We start from the raw sequence: 17,592 nt of genomic DNA on the forward strand, positions 1-17,592 counted from the left end.
TCATACAACATTGTACCCAAACTTAAATTTTATAATTTTCTTCACACAACTAGAGCTTTCTTTTGGTGGTATTTAATCATCGCTGGGGTTTTTATTTTTTGCTAAATTAACAAAAAAGACCGAAAATTTTGAAAAAAAAAAAACACGTTTTTCTTTGTTTCTGTTATAAAAGTTTGCAAATAAATAATTGTTCTTCATAAATTTAGGCCGAGATGTATTCTACTACATGTCTTTGGTGAAAATAACCCAAATTTAGTTTGTAGGAAAGTTATAGAGTTCACAAACTATGGTTTAGATCTGAATATTGATCAATCCTGAAGTACTGACAGCCAATCTAATTTCTTGAGGTCCAAGAATGTCAGAATAGTACAGATATCCCCCAAAAATGACCACTTTTTGCAAAGTAGACAGTCCGACGTACTTCATAAGAGGCATGGCGAGTTTTTTGAAGTTGTATTTTTTTTGTCATAATTTTTCGGAAAATTAAAAAATAAAAAAAATTATTTTCACTATATTTTTTTTACATATTGTCACCAGTGCAGTACAGTGTCATCATATAACTGGCATGGCGGTGATCAGGGACACTGACTGGTGACAGTGTGAAAAAAAAAATATATATTTTTTTTATTTTACATTTTTTATTAAATTTTTTTTCTTTTTTTTAAGATTTTTTTTCATATTTCACTATGTCCAAAGTAGTACAATGTTACCATAGTAACATTGTGCTACTTTGGGGAAGTGATCAGTATTTTTTTTTTTTTACACAATTTGCTTATAGCAAAGAATTACTTTGCTATAAGCAAGCATTTACCTGCATGACATTGATTCATTCAGGGGTTTTTTTTTTTTGTGCTTAGCTGTGATTTGGCCTCAGCTAATCACATGACATGCGCATGTGATTAGCTTTGACCATTCACAGCTAGACACTAGTATACAATGGATGGCATGAATGAAGCCATCCATTGTATACAACTGTCATGTGACCTGCTGTGATTGGTCACAGCAGGTCACATGGCACCGGCAACGGGGTCGGTACTCAGATCTGTCATCGCCCGTGTCCGAGGTACACGGCCAGTGACAGATCGCGCCGCTACGCGGCTCTGCAAGCGTGCGAACTGCGCATGTGCGGGAGCACGCCATATGGCGGTCTCCCGGAAAGGTAATGCATTTTTGCGGATGCCATTTGGCCATAGGCCGGGTGTCAAATGGTTAACATGCCTACAGCGTTTTTGACGCATTTTTAAAGCTTTGAAAAAGCATCCATAAAGCTTGGCAAACACCAATGAAAGTGTTGTTTTTCTAGGGGGAACTGTTTAAAGATAGAGTGGTATAGAGGAAATTATCTTTGAGGTGTGTTTAGGTTGTGGTGGGATAGCAGCCATTTTTGTGATTTCTCTAAAAGATGGATTTGTATATTTTGATCTCTTTTACACTTGACTTTGTCCAGCTCAAGATGATCATGGAAAGATCGTCACAGTCACTTGCTGGCAGCCCAGCTTAGTTACTTAGTTACTTGCTGGCATGGTCATTTGATGGCACTCAAACGTTCTAACACAGTTACTTGCTGGGGAGGTTGCTTGCCGATAGGCACTGGCACTTTGTTGACACAAAAAGCTTTGCGACTGGCAATAATACTCAGTGCCGCTGCTCTTGCCTGGCATTGTCAGTATTTTTGGCTGGCTTGATGCTTTTGCCTGCACACAGAAGCAAATGGTGTTACCACACAGCTGCTCTGTATAGACAGAAAGGGGCTGAAGCTGCTCTGTCCTAGTTCTCTACTATTCCCACTGCATTTTGGAATACAGAAAACTCCACTGTCTTTCCCCCAACACCCAGCTAACACTATATAAATGCTTCAGTAATGCACCATAAATGCCTGAAAGTGACATGCTGCTTAAGTTTTAACACAACACAATGCTACCATACCATTGTGTACTGCACTGTGTTGTGCCCATTGTAATATTCATGTCAGGCATTGAGGCTTTAAATCACTGCTTAAATGTGGCTTAAATACAGGATATTGCCGCACATGTGAACGAGCCTAAAATGGATTTGAGTGTGCTTCGTATCAAATATGCTTCCATAAAGGAACTATTAATATAAACTTATAGAAATATAGAAAACATTCTGAAAATGTAAGAGAGAGAATACATGTTTTTACATGCAATATAAAATGCCAAATGCTGTGCCTACTTAGTTTATAACAGAGTGTTCAGTGAAAGAGGTCATTAACTATGTACAAAGAACTCAGTAAAAAATCTTATTTTAGATAGATAGATAAAGATAGATAGATAGATAGATAGATAGATAGATAGATAGATAGATAGATAGATAGATAGATAGACTGCATAAATAGGTATGCAATTGGTGAAACCACTGTCAACAAAAGGAATATCCCTAACTGGCGTTTTCCTTAAGTACGTTCAATATTAGTCTACTATGACACACACACAAAAAAAAAAAAAAGATTCCCACCTGACTGAGGATTTACTGTAGGATTGGGTATGTTGGAAGGATGTTGATTTCCCAAAGCATTCATTGCATTTTGAATGGAGTTCCCCTGTGCAACCGTCTGCATCACCACAGGGCCGGGGGGGCGGATGTACTGTTGTCCAGGGGCAGAAACAATCTGAAGAACACTCCCTGTCAGTTAAATACCAGTGTTTAAAAGTTATGTCAATCATAATAGCAAAATCATAAGCTAACTGGCTACCAATATGTCATGCAAAACATATCGCTACCCATATTTGCACCAGTGTATTCTCTGCTGTACTGTTACCTTGTAGTTGGAGAGGCTGCCCGGCTGTGAGCTGGCGCAGCTGGCTCTGGGACAGAGTGAATGTGTTTCCTTGGAACTGCAGAGTCACTGGGGTCTTGGGCTGTGCAATTTTCCCTTGTGCTGCACCAGATGCAGCTAACTGAGCAATTTTTACCACATCCCCACCTGCAACAAGTCAAAACAAATTTCATACAATTTTGAACTTTGGTGGTTGGATCGCATTCCCCTTGGGCTCCTGTGTATCCTGGTTATTTTTTGCCCTACCCATTATATAATCTTTTACTATGCTTGGGCCTGCGAGGGACCGTCGACCACAGGTAGACTTCTTACCTTGGTAGACCGATGACCTGCCTGCTGGAACTAGTGCTCAGGGCCATGTATTATATATATATATATACATATATGCACACACACACACATACCCACCTGCCTTGTACACCCGCTTAGACCTAGCAAATACCTAAAATCCTCTGTTACTCCACTACATCACTTTTTTTCCTTCTGTTTTTCTTTACTTTACTGCATTTTGTTTAACCTTCAGGGCCCAGATGCAAGAAACCTTGAAGGGCCCCCTTAATCCCCCCCATCAGTCCCATGGCCATTTCCTCTGGTCCCATGGCCCTCAACACTGATCCCTTTACTCCTGCTGCAGTGCCCTTTATTATGATTCTGCAGCAGCACCCTTTCACATGTTCCCTTCCAACCATCTTGGGGCCCACCCACCGGTGGCAGAAAACAAGAGATATGTCAACAGCACACCAGGAAACTTAATATAAAGGGTCCAACGGAGTGGTAGAACTACCACTTTTACCAGTCCCTGGGCCACCATGGGGGTCCCCAGCCTCTTCTTGCTGTCCTGCCCCTGCTATTTACAGCACTGGTCTGGTGTCTCTGTCTCCTTGGCAGCAGCGGCAGTCTATTAGGACCCAGTGCCAGTTACATTATGGGGCTGATGGGTGTATGCGGGGGAAGCCTGGCATTATTATGCTTATTATGCTAATAATTGCTGATGTTCTTATGGAAAGCACTATGAGTGTATCTTATTCTTTACTCAGAGTTACAATATACCTGGAAAAAAGGCAAAGGTGAAGTAATGGAGAATGCTACCAAAACCCCGGATTGGGAATAGGCTCATTGTGACCTTTATAATCTATAGGTCAAAACCTGAAGGTGAGAGCACATCCAAGGTGATGAGTACACACATAGTGAAGGAAGTAGTGTATTGAAGCGAATCACAGTGAATTGTGGATATTTATTTATTTATGAACAAATTGGACTCTTCATTAAGGGAATTACATTTCCAGCACGGTGAACTAAATGTATATTTAAGTGTTGCACACAGTGGGTGAAGGGAGTAATATATTGTGGTTTAATTGAGAGAATTGTTTTGTTTAGTTAGGAGACAACTGTTCTTGTGGGGGATTGTGTTCAAAGCATGATAAATTGATGTATATAAGTAGCACTGTTTTTCAATATAGACCAGTGTTGATTGTAGTATGCCTAATGATATATTCTTTTCCAAATCGAACATCAATTATTGATAGCCTACTCCTATTAATCTAAACAATCTTGGATTCTGAAAATTACTGCTTTTTGAGGAATCTTACACATTTTCTTCCTTGAATGCAGTGACACATAATCATTATGCCCTTTGAATGTGCACTGCTTGAGTCCAGATGTCATACAGCCCACCATCTCAACTACATGAAGCATGAGAAGATTCAGGAGGCAGTCAGTACATGAAACAAGCCACATGATATCTGTAGCATGGGTTATGTAGCCCTTAAAAATCCAAAGTAAACCATAGGAATGAGTAGCAAAGCATGCAGGGGATCCAGAATCCAGGTTGTTGAAATAGAAGGCCAGCAGATAGATTTTTCAAATCATATTGGATTGTCAAAAAGAACTATCATCTGTATTGCTAATACAAAGTTGATGTTATAAAGTGGAAGGGTATGCTGTGACATTAGAACTTCTTTAACGTCGAATTCCAGCTGTCACTTTAGAACAGTCACTAAGCTGATCCAAACAAACTATTACCTTTGCAACAGATCTGCCCACTGTGCACACTGAATAAACCGTATGAATCATCAGCTATATACAGTATATAGCGCTGTGTTTTGGCAGCAGGATGGGGACTTCTTGTCCCACTCCCGGAACAAAAGTAGGTCAGACTGAATGCTGCCAAGCCATTCACAGGAAGCTTTGTATTTTCTGAATGAGTACAAGGCTTTCTCTAATCGGCTGAGGTGGAGATCGTGATGTCATCTGCCCGCCTCTCCACCTCAGCCAATCAGAGGAAGCCTTGTATTCATTCAGCCTGACTCAATTTTGTTCCAGGAGTGGGAGCAGAGATACCTGTCCTGCTGCCAGAGCACAGTGCTGTATACTGTATATAGCTGATGCTACATACAAATTATACAACACTCACAGCAGGCCCATTTTTTAGTGAAGGTAAAAAGTTGCCGGTCCAAACAAACTATTCTAAAGTGACAGAAAGCTTGAATTAGGCTTCAAGGATTCTTTGTATGTCTTGATATTGATTGTTGTATTTTTTAGAAAGAGTGACAAATATATTGCCTTCCCTGGGGTCAATTGCAGAAACGCTGACATTAGGTACCACTCTTCCTACACAGTGACTGAGGCCATGTACAAAGTGATTATTAAGCTTACCAAATGTTAGTGGAACATTCTTTCTCTCTTCCCATTTGGAACCATAAAAGTACTTGTGAAGGTTGCCCCTTTGCACCACTCATGTACATCTTAGCAGGGCAGGGAGCCCAGTCTACACCACCAACTTGACAATCAGAAAATTTAATGAACAGGGCAAATATGCTCAGCCAAACACTGACTGCAGCTAATCAGATGCTGTCACTGTCCAGAGATTCCTCCATCCAAGTATTTAGCTGAATGAGAGAAATGTTAATGTGTGAGCTAGCCTTAGACTTTCTCTACCTGAGAGAAAGGAGAAAGACTTCACTCTCCCTTTCTACCTCCACGCCACCCATGGCTCTCTCTAGATCCATCCAGTATCTCCCTCAAGCATCAGCCCAGATCTCAGAACCTCCCATTCTGTGTGGATTCTTTACTGAAGGTCTAGGACTCACTATTCCATCAAGAACAAATCTCATGTCACGCCCCTGATTCTAGGATACCCAGGGTTTTCCCATGTACTTCTGCTGGCAGGCTTCTAACCCCACACCTGTGATAAGGGTATGGATCCTAGAGGCTTGAAGTTATGAAGACAGAACTGACCTCTTCCACAGGCCCCCTGGCAAGGCACTTGGCTGTCTCAGGAGAAACAATTACTAGAGAACTCACTACCTCTGAATCCCTTTGCCTTGATGCAACAGACACCTCATACACCATATCCCAGTACTACAACATTCTTCTTACATTTTCTAATTGCCCAGACTACATGAGGAAAAAGGAAATGAGAACTGGGACATAATCTCTCTGAGGATTGGTATAAGGCCTCCACTATGACACATAAGTCCTACATAGCCAGCTCATTTCATAAACATAATTTTTGATTATATTATCAAGATGGTATAGATGTTCATCTTTGTTGCACAAAATGTTTCCCTCCAATTTCTAATCAGTGCTGAAGATGTGGGAGGATCCCCATGACACACATTTGGTGGACCGTAGACGTATCCATCCATTCTGAACCTCTATCTCCCACATCTACAACAGGCTTGTCCCTGTTGTTAACCTCAGAGATGGCTCTCGTCATTAAATATTTTTAGTAAAGCCAAAACTTGTAAAGACTGCAAATATTAAGTGTTCAAAAGACAAGTAGTTGCAAGCTACTACTTAGGTTATCCTATCATATTTACTTCTTTAAAAAAAATTAGGTTAAAAAATAAAACAAATCTGGATTTTTTTGTTACTCACCATAAAATCCCTTTCTCTGAATTCATTGAAGGACACAGCTGCTTCTTCTTTATCCATGACTAAGTAGGGTTTTACAGCCCCACCTACAGGAGTAGGACACTAGGCAGAAAAAGACTAGGCACCTCCTTCTGTGGGTAGTGCTCTCTGGGCATAAAACCCCCACTCTGCTCTAGGCTTCCAGTCAGTCACAAGCAGTGTCAAAAGAATAAACATCATAGAGGGGTGGGTGCGGTGTCCATCAATGAGTCCATCAGAGAAAGGGATTTTTTAGTGAGTAACAATAAATCCCGTTTTCTCTTATGTTCATTGATGGACACTGCTGCTTCTGCTTTATCCATGACCAAGCAGGGATAGCTGAGAGTCCTAAACAGCCATCTGCAAAACTTAGGGCCCAAAACTAGCATCAGAGGATGCCAACATTTCGACTGTATAGAAGTCAGTAAACATAAGCACAGATGACCAGGTTGCCCCCTTGCAAAAATAAGAAAAGCAGATGCCTGGGGTCAGAACGTCCAGGAGGCACTAACTGCCTTGGTGGAATGCGATGTAACAGGGAAGGGAGTGTTCTCACCCCCTAATGGCATATGCCTGCACCAACGACGAGAAAAAAAGGTAGAAGAGGCTGCCATGCCATTCATCGGACCGTCCATGCAAACTAAAAAGAGGACTGGGCCTCCAAAGAGCAGCTGTCACAGAAAGGTACACCCGAATCGTGTACACCATGGAGCATCTGCCGCCAACCACACCACGTTCGCGTGCTACAGATGGCAAGGCCCGTCCAAAGCCACCAGGATGACCGGGATCCTTTCAGGCGACATCCCGCACAACAGAAAAGGTACGCAGAGAGGCAAAAGGCGTACTGGAGATTGTACTGATCCCACAGTGTCACTAGCACATCTGTTGCGTTTGCCAGAGAATCCGACAATCCAGCCACAAACCTAGGAATCCTCCGGGGCGAAGCGGGACACCAGGATATAGGGACCACTTGCGCCAATCCAGCATCTGTTGGCTGCGATAATCCGATTGCCAGATGTTAACACTTGGAATGTGCATAGCAGACAGAGCCGGAACAAACTTTTTCGTCCTTCGCAGAATGGGAGATGCTTCCGGTGACGCTGCTGCGCTCCTTGTGCCTCCCTGTTGACTGACACACTCCACCATGGAGGCATTGTCTGACTGGATCCTGAACGGTAAACTCTTTAGATGATCCGTCCATGTGTCACAGGCCCCCAGATCGTCAGAAGCTCCATAACATTGATAGGTAGGCGGGCTTCATTCGGAGTCCAGCGACCCTGAGCCGAGTCCGATCCCAGGACTCCATCCTTGCCCAGCAGGCTGGCATCTGTCGTGACCACAGTCCAGCGAAGGGGAAGTAAAGACTTTTTGGTCCAGAGGGCCAGAGACCACAACCACAAGAGAAGGTGCGTCATCAGAGGTCCAGCCTCCCCTCTGATTATGTGCCTTTAGCACGAAAGGCCTTAGGAGGAGCTGCACAGAGCGTGACGTCTATATGCCGCCGGAGCCATGAGGAGGCTCGGCGGCCATCCTTTAAAGGGGTCAGTACTGCACATTTCTTATATCACCTGTAATATATGATGCATACTACCCTGTGATTTTATATACTTCAATAAATCATCCATAAAATACTACACTATCTGGCACCTGTTCTTTGAGCTCCTATGTGGAGCCATTACATCTACAGATAATTCCTGTGATATCCAGTACCCAGAGGAGGGAGCCCTTTACCAAAGCTGAGCGCCCGTCCATCCTAAGGGGGACCTCTGGACCATGCAGAATCTCACAATTTACCCAGGCTTGATGACCTTGAAGGCAGCCTACCTCCTACCATTTATTACTACATGCGCAGGTTTCATGTGCTTCCGGTGAGTGCGCACTTCTGCTATTTACTCCAGCCATAGAAGTACTGAGATACCTGCCTCATAAGGAATTACTGTATTGCTACTCAGTGAACTTTTACATTTCCAATAATTTGTGTCTATTGATGGAACTTATTTATCATCTATATGATTAGCGCTGCACTTTTTTGAGATTTGCTGGCATACAGAACCGCCTTGAAGTTAGCTATCATCAGGCCTAAAAACCTGCATGTAAAAACGAAGAGAAGGTTGCCTGCAAACTAAGAGCTACCGGACCGCAGACCAGAGCTTCCCGAGTTTGTCCGTCGCAAGGAGCACCGTGACCTGTTCTGAATCGAGGATCAGTCCTCAATACCCCAAACCGGCACCGGAACAACCACTCCTCTAAGAAGCAATCCTGCACAGCCCCATACAGAGCCCGCAAACAGACCGGAGGAGAAAAGACCCATCAGTGGAAACATATGACTTCTATTTAGGGGCCTAAGAAATTGATTTCATGGGCCCATTTGCCAGGAATGAGGGAAAGCCACAGGCATGGAAACCAACAAAAGCAACGCCACACTCTGGAAAGGAGTGGGGGCAACCCTCCTGCTGAGGAGGACTCATCCATGGGCTAGGAGGGCTTCTGGGGCCAGGGGCGCTTAGTGCCATGCACGGGAGACTTGAAAAGTTGGGAGCCCTTGTTGAGGACCCAGAGGAATGAAAGAGTCACCCCCCCGTGATCAGGCCATCCCACGCAGTTCCCTTCCCTTCGCGGTTCAAGGGAGAAAGGAATACTTACCATCCCGTAAGGTTCCTAATAACATCATCCAGCAAACAGACTATCACCCTGGAAGAACAGAACGGCCATGGCCTCCTTGGAAGACAGGTCAGCTGACCAACAATCAAGCCGAAGAACCCGTCTCAGAACCAGTGCCAAAAGTGAAGGTTTAGAGAAAAGGGGCCACGTTAAGGTACATGTCACAAACGTACTTCACCCCCTGGACCACAGGTCTGTCAGCTCCACAAATGTGTGAGGTATCTGGCTAGGAGTCAAGGCTTGTTGCTAAAATATGGCCCATTTGGTCAGTGTCAGAGACATCAGAGCAATGGCCTACACAGGCCAGAGCGCAGACCCGGTGATGGTGAGCATATACCAGGCTACTGCTTTAGCCCTGAGATCCACTGGGTCCTTAAAGGAGAGGGACGCCTCAAACAGAATAACTGATCAGAAGACAGGTGGATCCCCCACAGGCAGAGCAATCTTGTCCTACGAAGGGCTCTTTAAAAGGGGTAGCTATCCTGACAGAGCAAAAGTGTCCTGCTTTTTTTTTTTTTAAAGACTCTCATTGTCTATGGGAGCCCCGGCACCAACCAAACTGCCGCCATCCAAGACCACACAAAGATGGCCGACAGCTGCGGGCAATAGGGGCCATCACTAGAGGCCAATTCCAACAGGAGGTAGGCCACATACGAGCAAACATGGGCCGGACATCAGACTGCCCAGGGGCCGCCCCCTGACCCGAGCGCCACTTACCCGCAGGAAAGGGTGCCTGCCCAAAACCAAGATGGCAGGCCTCAGAGCCCACACAGTCAACTACAAAAGTAGCAGCCTAAATTTGTGGCTGGCCAGACCACGTGGTGCACTTCCACTCACAGGCAGGCCTAGTGGGAGATCCAGGACCTGGCTGCAGCCCCCGACATGCCCCAGCTGGGCTGGAGAACCAAAAAAACCATAAAGGCACCGAAGTAGCCACACCTCATGTTCCCTCGCAGAGAACCTACCTGCCGCCATGATGGAATGCTACATGACCAGGCTTTGCTGTCCCTGCACCTGCAGCCACCACAGGACTGCCAGGAGTGCACCCGTCGGGAAGCCCCAGAAGGACAAGCAAACCACAGCGCCATAGGTAGGTGGGGCCATAAAACCCTGCTTGGTAATGGATAAAGCAGCTGTGTCCGTCAATGAACATAAGAGAAATTGTGATTTATAAAAGGAACATTGTCACCTGTTAAGTAATACTGGACAGTTAAAATAATATCTTCAATAATATGACCTGTGGCCTTGCCTGTGTCATGTGTGCCGCCTATGTGTATCATGAGAACAAGAGAGAAAGAGATTTCCCAAAACCAAAAAATTTACATCTTGCACCCTACCAATCCTTAGATGTGGTGACTGCATTCATTTGTTTTTTTAGGTATTTCCTCTCTGTTTTCACCTGGTGATCCAGCCAGTAACACACTTCCTGTATTAGAGTGCCTACACCGTAGATGAAGCAGCAACAGAGACACCTTTGGACAGCAACATTGTCAGCCTGGGGGAGGGTAGTGTTAGGTGTACTAGCAGATTTAGATACACTAACTGAAAGTGTTAATAGTTAACTTTTGTTTTGTGCCTACGGTTTTATTTTTTATACAAGATGTTCCCTTGGGATTGAAATGCTGTTATCTATGCACACACTTCTTTTCTGAGAAATTGCAGAAGTTACTACTCTGTTGCATTTTTGTTATGACTAGCCATAGAGTAGTTTACTGAAATCTTTTTACTGTATTCTGATTGGTGCTTTATGGAAACCGCCTGAAATATGCAGTGTTATCATTTATTACTTAAGGCCTGATCAATAATGAAGAAGTTGAATTCTGTCTTACACATGTAGGTATATGTGTTGCATTGTTCCCAAAGTACTTTGAACTGTATGTCATTGCATCGAGGAAGAGGGCCCTAAATTCATGTTCCTGACACTAACAAATTGAAGCTAAACTCCAGATCACACTTTTTAAGAAGTTACTGCAAAGAACTTTGTTCTTTTTGGGATAAAAGTTTTGCATAAATAGAAGCTGATAATTGGAAACACCCCTGTCAATGGTAAATGATTTGTCTCAGCCTTTTAACTGCAACATCTGCAGGACAGCTTGTTCTGTTGGAAAACAGACTTACTGACTAGATCACCAGGTGAAAATAAAACAAAGAGAGCCTAAAAAAGAAAACTAATGCAGCTACCACATCTAAGAATTGGAAAGCTGCAATATATTAAATTATTGCTTTTGGGTTTAATACTCACTTTAAAGAGCAGACTCAAACCAACTAAGGCAGAGGTTTTTTTTTTTTGTTCAAACAGTGGGTTAAACTGTTGAAAAAAAACTGACCGAAATGGACCACCCACACATTCAAAGGGGATGGGGGAATCCTCCACCACTGTGCCCCATTCTGCCAATGGGGAGACTTCCTTGCCATCAGAATAAACATATAAGCATGGTAGGCTGTAGCCTGCAGCACTGATCAAGTGGGGAAAATCTGAAAGAGCAGTTGAACATAAGTCGATCAGTAAATCAATTTCTGTTCAACCACAGGGGCCATACATGGATCATAATTTGGCCAGTCCCTGCTGAATTGGCTGAATTTTGATCCATGTATGGCTGGTTTAAGGACCCTGAGACTAGTTATGGAAAATTCCATGGACACTGGAAAGCTTAAGCAGCTGCTTACCCTGATTTGCTGATGCTGTGGTGACTGGGGATCGTCCTCGAGCCTGACCTTGCTGGGTCACTGTGGTTGTAGTTGCAGTTACCAAGCGAGATGCTGGAGTATTGGAGAAAGTAATGGTTCTCCCCTCTGGCTTCTGACCATAAGGGACTGGCTGAAACAACCTGTAATAATGACCCGAGAAATTTATTTTATAGTAAACGTATACAATTCTGATCATACTCATTCTAACTCTAGCTAATACTGACACATTATTGTATTAGTTATTCAGAAAAATAAGTTATGTTTTCTCAATCATTCTATGGAGGTCAGGTGATGTCACAGGATTCAATATACACTGGTGCTCATCACTATGATACACAATGTTTTTAGTGTTGACAGATTGAACTTGGTAAAGTACATGTGTCATAAGAAAAGTAATGGGCTGTCATTGCTGTCCTTCTGAAGATGTTAATCGCCTGGATGTGTATTGCTTCAATACCTTCAATGCACAGACTTTGAACAAGCATGCTGTAAGTGGGTACCATAAAAGTGTTGGAATCTTACATTCTGTTCCTGCTCCAAGTCAGGGACTAAGCATTGAAGCAAATCCTCAGAGTGATAACCGCAGAACAAACATTTGCAGAAGGTGAAGTCAACAATGGGAACCTACCTGTACATAACCTTAGGTTATGTACAAATCAAATGTTTTAGACTCTCTGGGGGGGAATAAAAAGTGTCTGAGCCAAAGTCTCAAATGCAGTACAGCTAATCAGCATTTACGCTTTCATTTTCTGAACTGTATGGAAAAATGAAAGAAGCTGACTGGTTGCTATGGGCAATAGGCACCAGTTGACAAAGAACTGGTCTCAGATGATTTTTATGAATTCACCCGACTGTGTCTAGCTGCCCCAAGCAAAGGGCCTACCAAGTAGGAGAACTTCAGAATCAAATCCAATATATGTTGTTAGCTAAATTTCAGCATGAAACAACATGCAGAGAAGCTAGCCATTGATTGGCTGCTCATGTGCATTGAGCTATTCTTAATGTGGCTTTTACAAACACATGCAAAGTTTCACAATATGATGCCCATTTCTGGAGGTCCTTAAAAGAGAAGTACAGCCAAAGCTTTTGGCTATACTTCTCCTGTGGATCACAGGAGTGCAGTTCGTTCTGCACTCCTGTGACAGGATTTCAGCTGGTCCAGGCTGGTGAAAAATTCTGACTTTAAAGGTAAGATCCACCTCAGAGTCTGGAGCGGCACCTGGCTCAGCTTCTCAGCGATCTGCTGAGAGGCTGAGCCAACCGCTCCCTCTCCCTCCACACGCCAGTGCTCCAGTAAGCTGGAAAGTCATTCCAATACTTCTCTTTTAATGGGAAACTATGGCAAATTCAAACACATCAGTATTTCTGGTTTAAATGATGCCCTAATTATTCCCAACTGTTCAGCCTAAAAGTTCCAGGAGAAACAACTGAGTACTGTCCGTGATACTTTTTTTATTTGCACTAATATATGATTTTTAGGACAAGCTTTCGGGGTATGCCCCCTTCTTCAAGGTCCAAGCAGTACAACTTCACAAAAAGCTGATTTCCGAGAAAAGGAACAAATGCTAGTTCCTGTAGTGTTCGATTTTTTTAAAATGGTAATAGTTCACCTGATAATTCACTGTTAAAGGGTTAGTTCACGTTTGTAAAAAACTGCCTACGCAGGTAAAGGGCTTCTGTAGATAAAAAAAAACTGTGCAGCTTTGACCAAAGTTGCATAGGGCTCTTGCTACAGGTGCATGCCATTTACGTCTCTGGCTGAAAAACTCACAGAGATGGTACCCCCTGTCTTTCTTGATGCTAGGATATTGCTAAGACACTCCCAACCATAACTGCTCTCCCCCACCATCATAGAAGCACACCTTTTCTCTAATTCAAACACCTTTGCATGTGCTCTCTCCTCACTGATGCAGTAGCTCTGAACTCAACGATGCTGCAACAATGGAGATAGTGGACCACGCATGTGTCAGGGTTTGAGTGCTTGCTCCTGTGATGGTGGGGATGAGGTAAACAGTAACAGCTGGGAGTGTCCTAGCAACAAGGAAGAATGAGATGATGCCATCTCTGTGAGTTTTTCAGCCAGGCTTCAGGAGGTACAGAGATGTGCTACACCTATAGCAAAGGCATTATTCAACTTTAGTCAAATCTGCACAGTTTATTTTTATCTACAAGTGCCCCTTATCTGCATAGGCAGTTTTTTGGTAAAGGGTGAACTAATCCTTTGCTTCAGTAGGCAATCTGGGAACTTTTGGTGGAGCTTAGCCACACAGTCAGACTCCAGCAGAAAGTATACCTAAATCAAAAAAGGCAAAGGAGAGGCTTTTCGTTCTAATAAACAGTAACAGAAGCAGAAGGCATCTCTTGCCTCTACTCTTACTTTTAAAAGTTCACCGCTGTTTTCTAAATGCAACATCCAATTTTAAAATTAAACAAAGGTTTACGAAACCACAGTCTGTTCCTGTAATCATTAGTGCACAAAGGAGGGAAACTTTTAGGCTAAGAGGATAAGAATAAATAATAAAATACACCTCTGAGTTTATATACTGTATTTCATTCAGACCATGAATACAGCATAAAAAAAAAAACTTTGATCGTTTTTGTGATAGTTGTTCTTTAAAAGAGTGCCTTTTTTAATGCTGTCTGAAGGGGGAAAGAAGGATATGTTGTTTTTAACTGACAGCTGTTATCAGGAGCTCTTTTATCATCTATCAAAATGTTGCAAGAGTTTTAGAAGCTGCTCAAGAGTTATTGTGCATCATTTGTCAACCCTCAATCAAAGAGGACACAGTGGTAAGATTATAAGAAACACTTAAAGCTCTGTCTGAAAAACAAGCCTTGGGCCACCACAGGGAAAGGAGAGATTGCATCTTACAGAAGACAAAAAGCTAATGATTATTCATAAGCTCATCACTGCGTATGGCGATAACACACAAACATCATAAGAGAAGCGAGAAAACAAGTTTAGTTTATTTTACAGCTGGTATTGGTGATATAACGCAATTATTGCATTATGCAATGGTAACAGATTTCTTTTAACCACTTGCACTCCTGAGGATTTACCCCCTTTATGACCAGGCCTTTTTTTTGCTGTTTGGCGCTGCACTAGTTTAACTGACAATTCTGCGGTCATGCAATGCTGTACATAAATGAAATTTACGTCCATTATTTCACACAAATAGAGCTTTCTTTTCGTGGTATTTGATCACCTGTGTGCTTTTTATTTTTTGCGCTATAAACAAAAAAAACCACGAAAATTATGAAAAAAAAACAATATTTTCTACTTTCGGCTATAAAAAATATATCGTAAACTCAAAGTTAGTCATAAATTTTAGCCAAATGTATTCTGCTACATGTTTTTGGTAAAAAAAATCCCAATAAGTGTATATTGATTGCTTTGTGCAAAAGTTATAGTGTCTACAAACTATGGTATAGATACTGTCATTTATGCCATTTTTTGCTATACAGCCATTTTGGCCACTAAATTTATAGGTACCTAGTGTGACTCACGGGAAAAAGAGCACCTGGCTGTCAGGGACTGCGTGAACCGCTACAAAAAATTTACCAACAAGTGCTAACAGAGATCAGGCCTGATTCTGTGAACACTGCGGTTTTGTGTGTAATCTATCAAGTGACATTTATCTACTGACACTGCATTTTCTGGAGGAGAAGGGAGGGGGGGTGGCGTAGGGGCTAAACGCAGGTGCTGGCAGGTTTTTGGGGATACTATAGTAATGTGAACACTGGTATAGTGCTGATCTGATCACAGATATTGATCCAATCAGACACTATACTAGCAATGGAGGTTTAGCATGCAAGTGAGCGCGTTCCTGGCAATCAAGGGGTCAAATGTGATTACTTGTGTACTAGCGGCAATCTGACGCTATCTGGAAGGGGCGCTAACTGACGCTAACACTATCGGAAGCCGCCAGTGACACTAAAACAGTGATCAGTAAAAATCTGTTCACTGTAATCAATGACACTGGTGACAGCGCAGTGAAGGGGGTTAACTGGGGGGGTGATCAAGGGGTTAAATGGGATTACTGATGTACTAGTGGGCAAACTGGCGCTATCTGGGAGGGGCGCTAACACTATTGGAAGTCGCCAGCGACACCGATACAGTGTTTAGTAAAAATCTGTTTACTGTGATCAATGACACTGGTGACAGGGCAGTGAAGGGGTTAACTGGGGGGGGGGGGGCGATCAGGGGGTTAAATGTGACCTAGGTGTGTTCTAACTGTGGGTATGTGCTGTTTTACTCACTTTTACTGTGTCTTCTTCTCTCTCTGGGACGGAATGTGCCCAGGCAGAGAAGAATGACATCATATCCTGTTCTGTGTAACTGTCAACACAGGACAGGATAGGACAGGGACCGATCATCTGATTTCAGCTGGACATCACTGGCTGAAACCGAATGATTGATCCCTCGGGGATCAAATGGTGACAGCCGCGGGTCGGCGGGGGCGCACGTGCCCCCCCGCCCACGAAAACCTCGGGAGCGCGGAGCACATTTAAAAACGTGCTTTTGCGCAGCCGTGCCGCCCTGCCACCACTTTAATGCAGTGGCTGGGCGGCAAGAGGTTAAAGAATGCAAAGTTTTAGTCTTATACTTCTAGCATAACTTATCGTTATCAAAAATGTCCACAAATTTTCTTCATTTCACTAATCAATGTATTTTGAAAAAGTTATCAACAGGTCAAAAAGTATACTTATAACTCTGTCTTGTTAGACAGTTTTTAGGAAAGAGCTTCACTTTAAAGCATTTATTATATTGCAGCTATTCAATACTAATGCTAATGCATAATGGCTGCATTATTTTCTTTTTCAAGCCTTCTTTATGTTATTTTCATCTGGTGATCCTTTCAGGAAGTCTGTTTTTTATTCAACAGAACATGCTCTGCAGTGTTCAGTTTGTTAGTGTATCTAAATCTGCTAATACACAAAACACTCCCCTCCTCCCAGACTGGCAGACAGGTACTCCTGTGCTCCTTCTTCCAGAGTGAACTCAATATAATACAGGAGGTGTGTTACTGGCCAGATCCTCAGGTGAAAACAGAGGGGAAAAAAGCCTAAAGAGAACTAATGCAGCCACTACATCTAATGATTGGTAAGCTGCAATACATTACATTTTTAGTTTGGGGTTTAATACCACTTTAATTTAAAAGATAAAATGTGAGTAAAATCGTAGGTAGCTAGTAGTTAGTCACATTCAGCTGGACTGGTTCCATAATGCTGAAGACGTTTCATAGTTTATCCAAACCACTTCTTCAGTTCCAATGAGTTTCAAAAAAGTATTTATACCGTATATACTCAAGTATAAGCCAACCCGAATATAAGCCGAGGTACCTAATTTTACCACAAAAAACTGGGAAAAACGATTGACTCGAGTATAAGCCGAGGGTGGGAACACCAGTGGGAAGAATCGTGCCTCATCATTGGTGTCAGTGGGAGGAATAGTGCCCCATCATTGGTGTCAGTGGGAGGAATAGTGCCCCATCATTGGTGTCAGTGGGAGGAATAGTGCCCCATCATTGGTATCAGTGGGAGGAATAGTG

The 17,592-nt window shown here is 42.9% G+C and overlaps 1 protein-coding gene across 7 annotated transcripts in view; it reads right to left on the minus strand.

Annotated features, from left to right (window-relative positions):
- Positions 1-17,592, minus strand: part of LOC149466447 (E1A-binding protein p400-like) — a 223,006-nt gene that overhangs the window by 96,354 nt on the left and 109,060 nt on the right. For all 7 annotated transcript variants that reach the window (XM_089672447.1, XM_089672452.1, XM_089672451.1 and 4 more), the window contains 3 exons: positions 12,020-12,180; positions 2,780-2,944; positions 2,476-2,643 (listed from right to left, as the gene is read on the minus strand). In XM_089672447.1, the coding sequence (XP_089528573.1) occupies positions 2,476-2,643; positions 2,780-2,944; positions 12,020-12,180 (494 nt within the window). The remainder of the gene's footprint in view (positions 1-2,475; positions 2,644-2,779; positions 2,945-12,019; positions 12,181-17,592) is intronic.

The sequence above is a fragment of the Staurois parvus genome, unplaced genomic scaffold, assembly GCF_062004578.1.
Source record: "Staurois parvus isolate SC_StPar_1 unplaced genomic scaffold, SC_StPar_1.0 ptg000129l, whole genome shotgun sequence".
Classification (NCBI taxonomy): Eukaryota; Metazoa; Chordata; class Amphibia; order Anura; family Ranidae; genus Staurois; species Staurois parvus.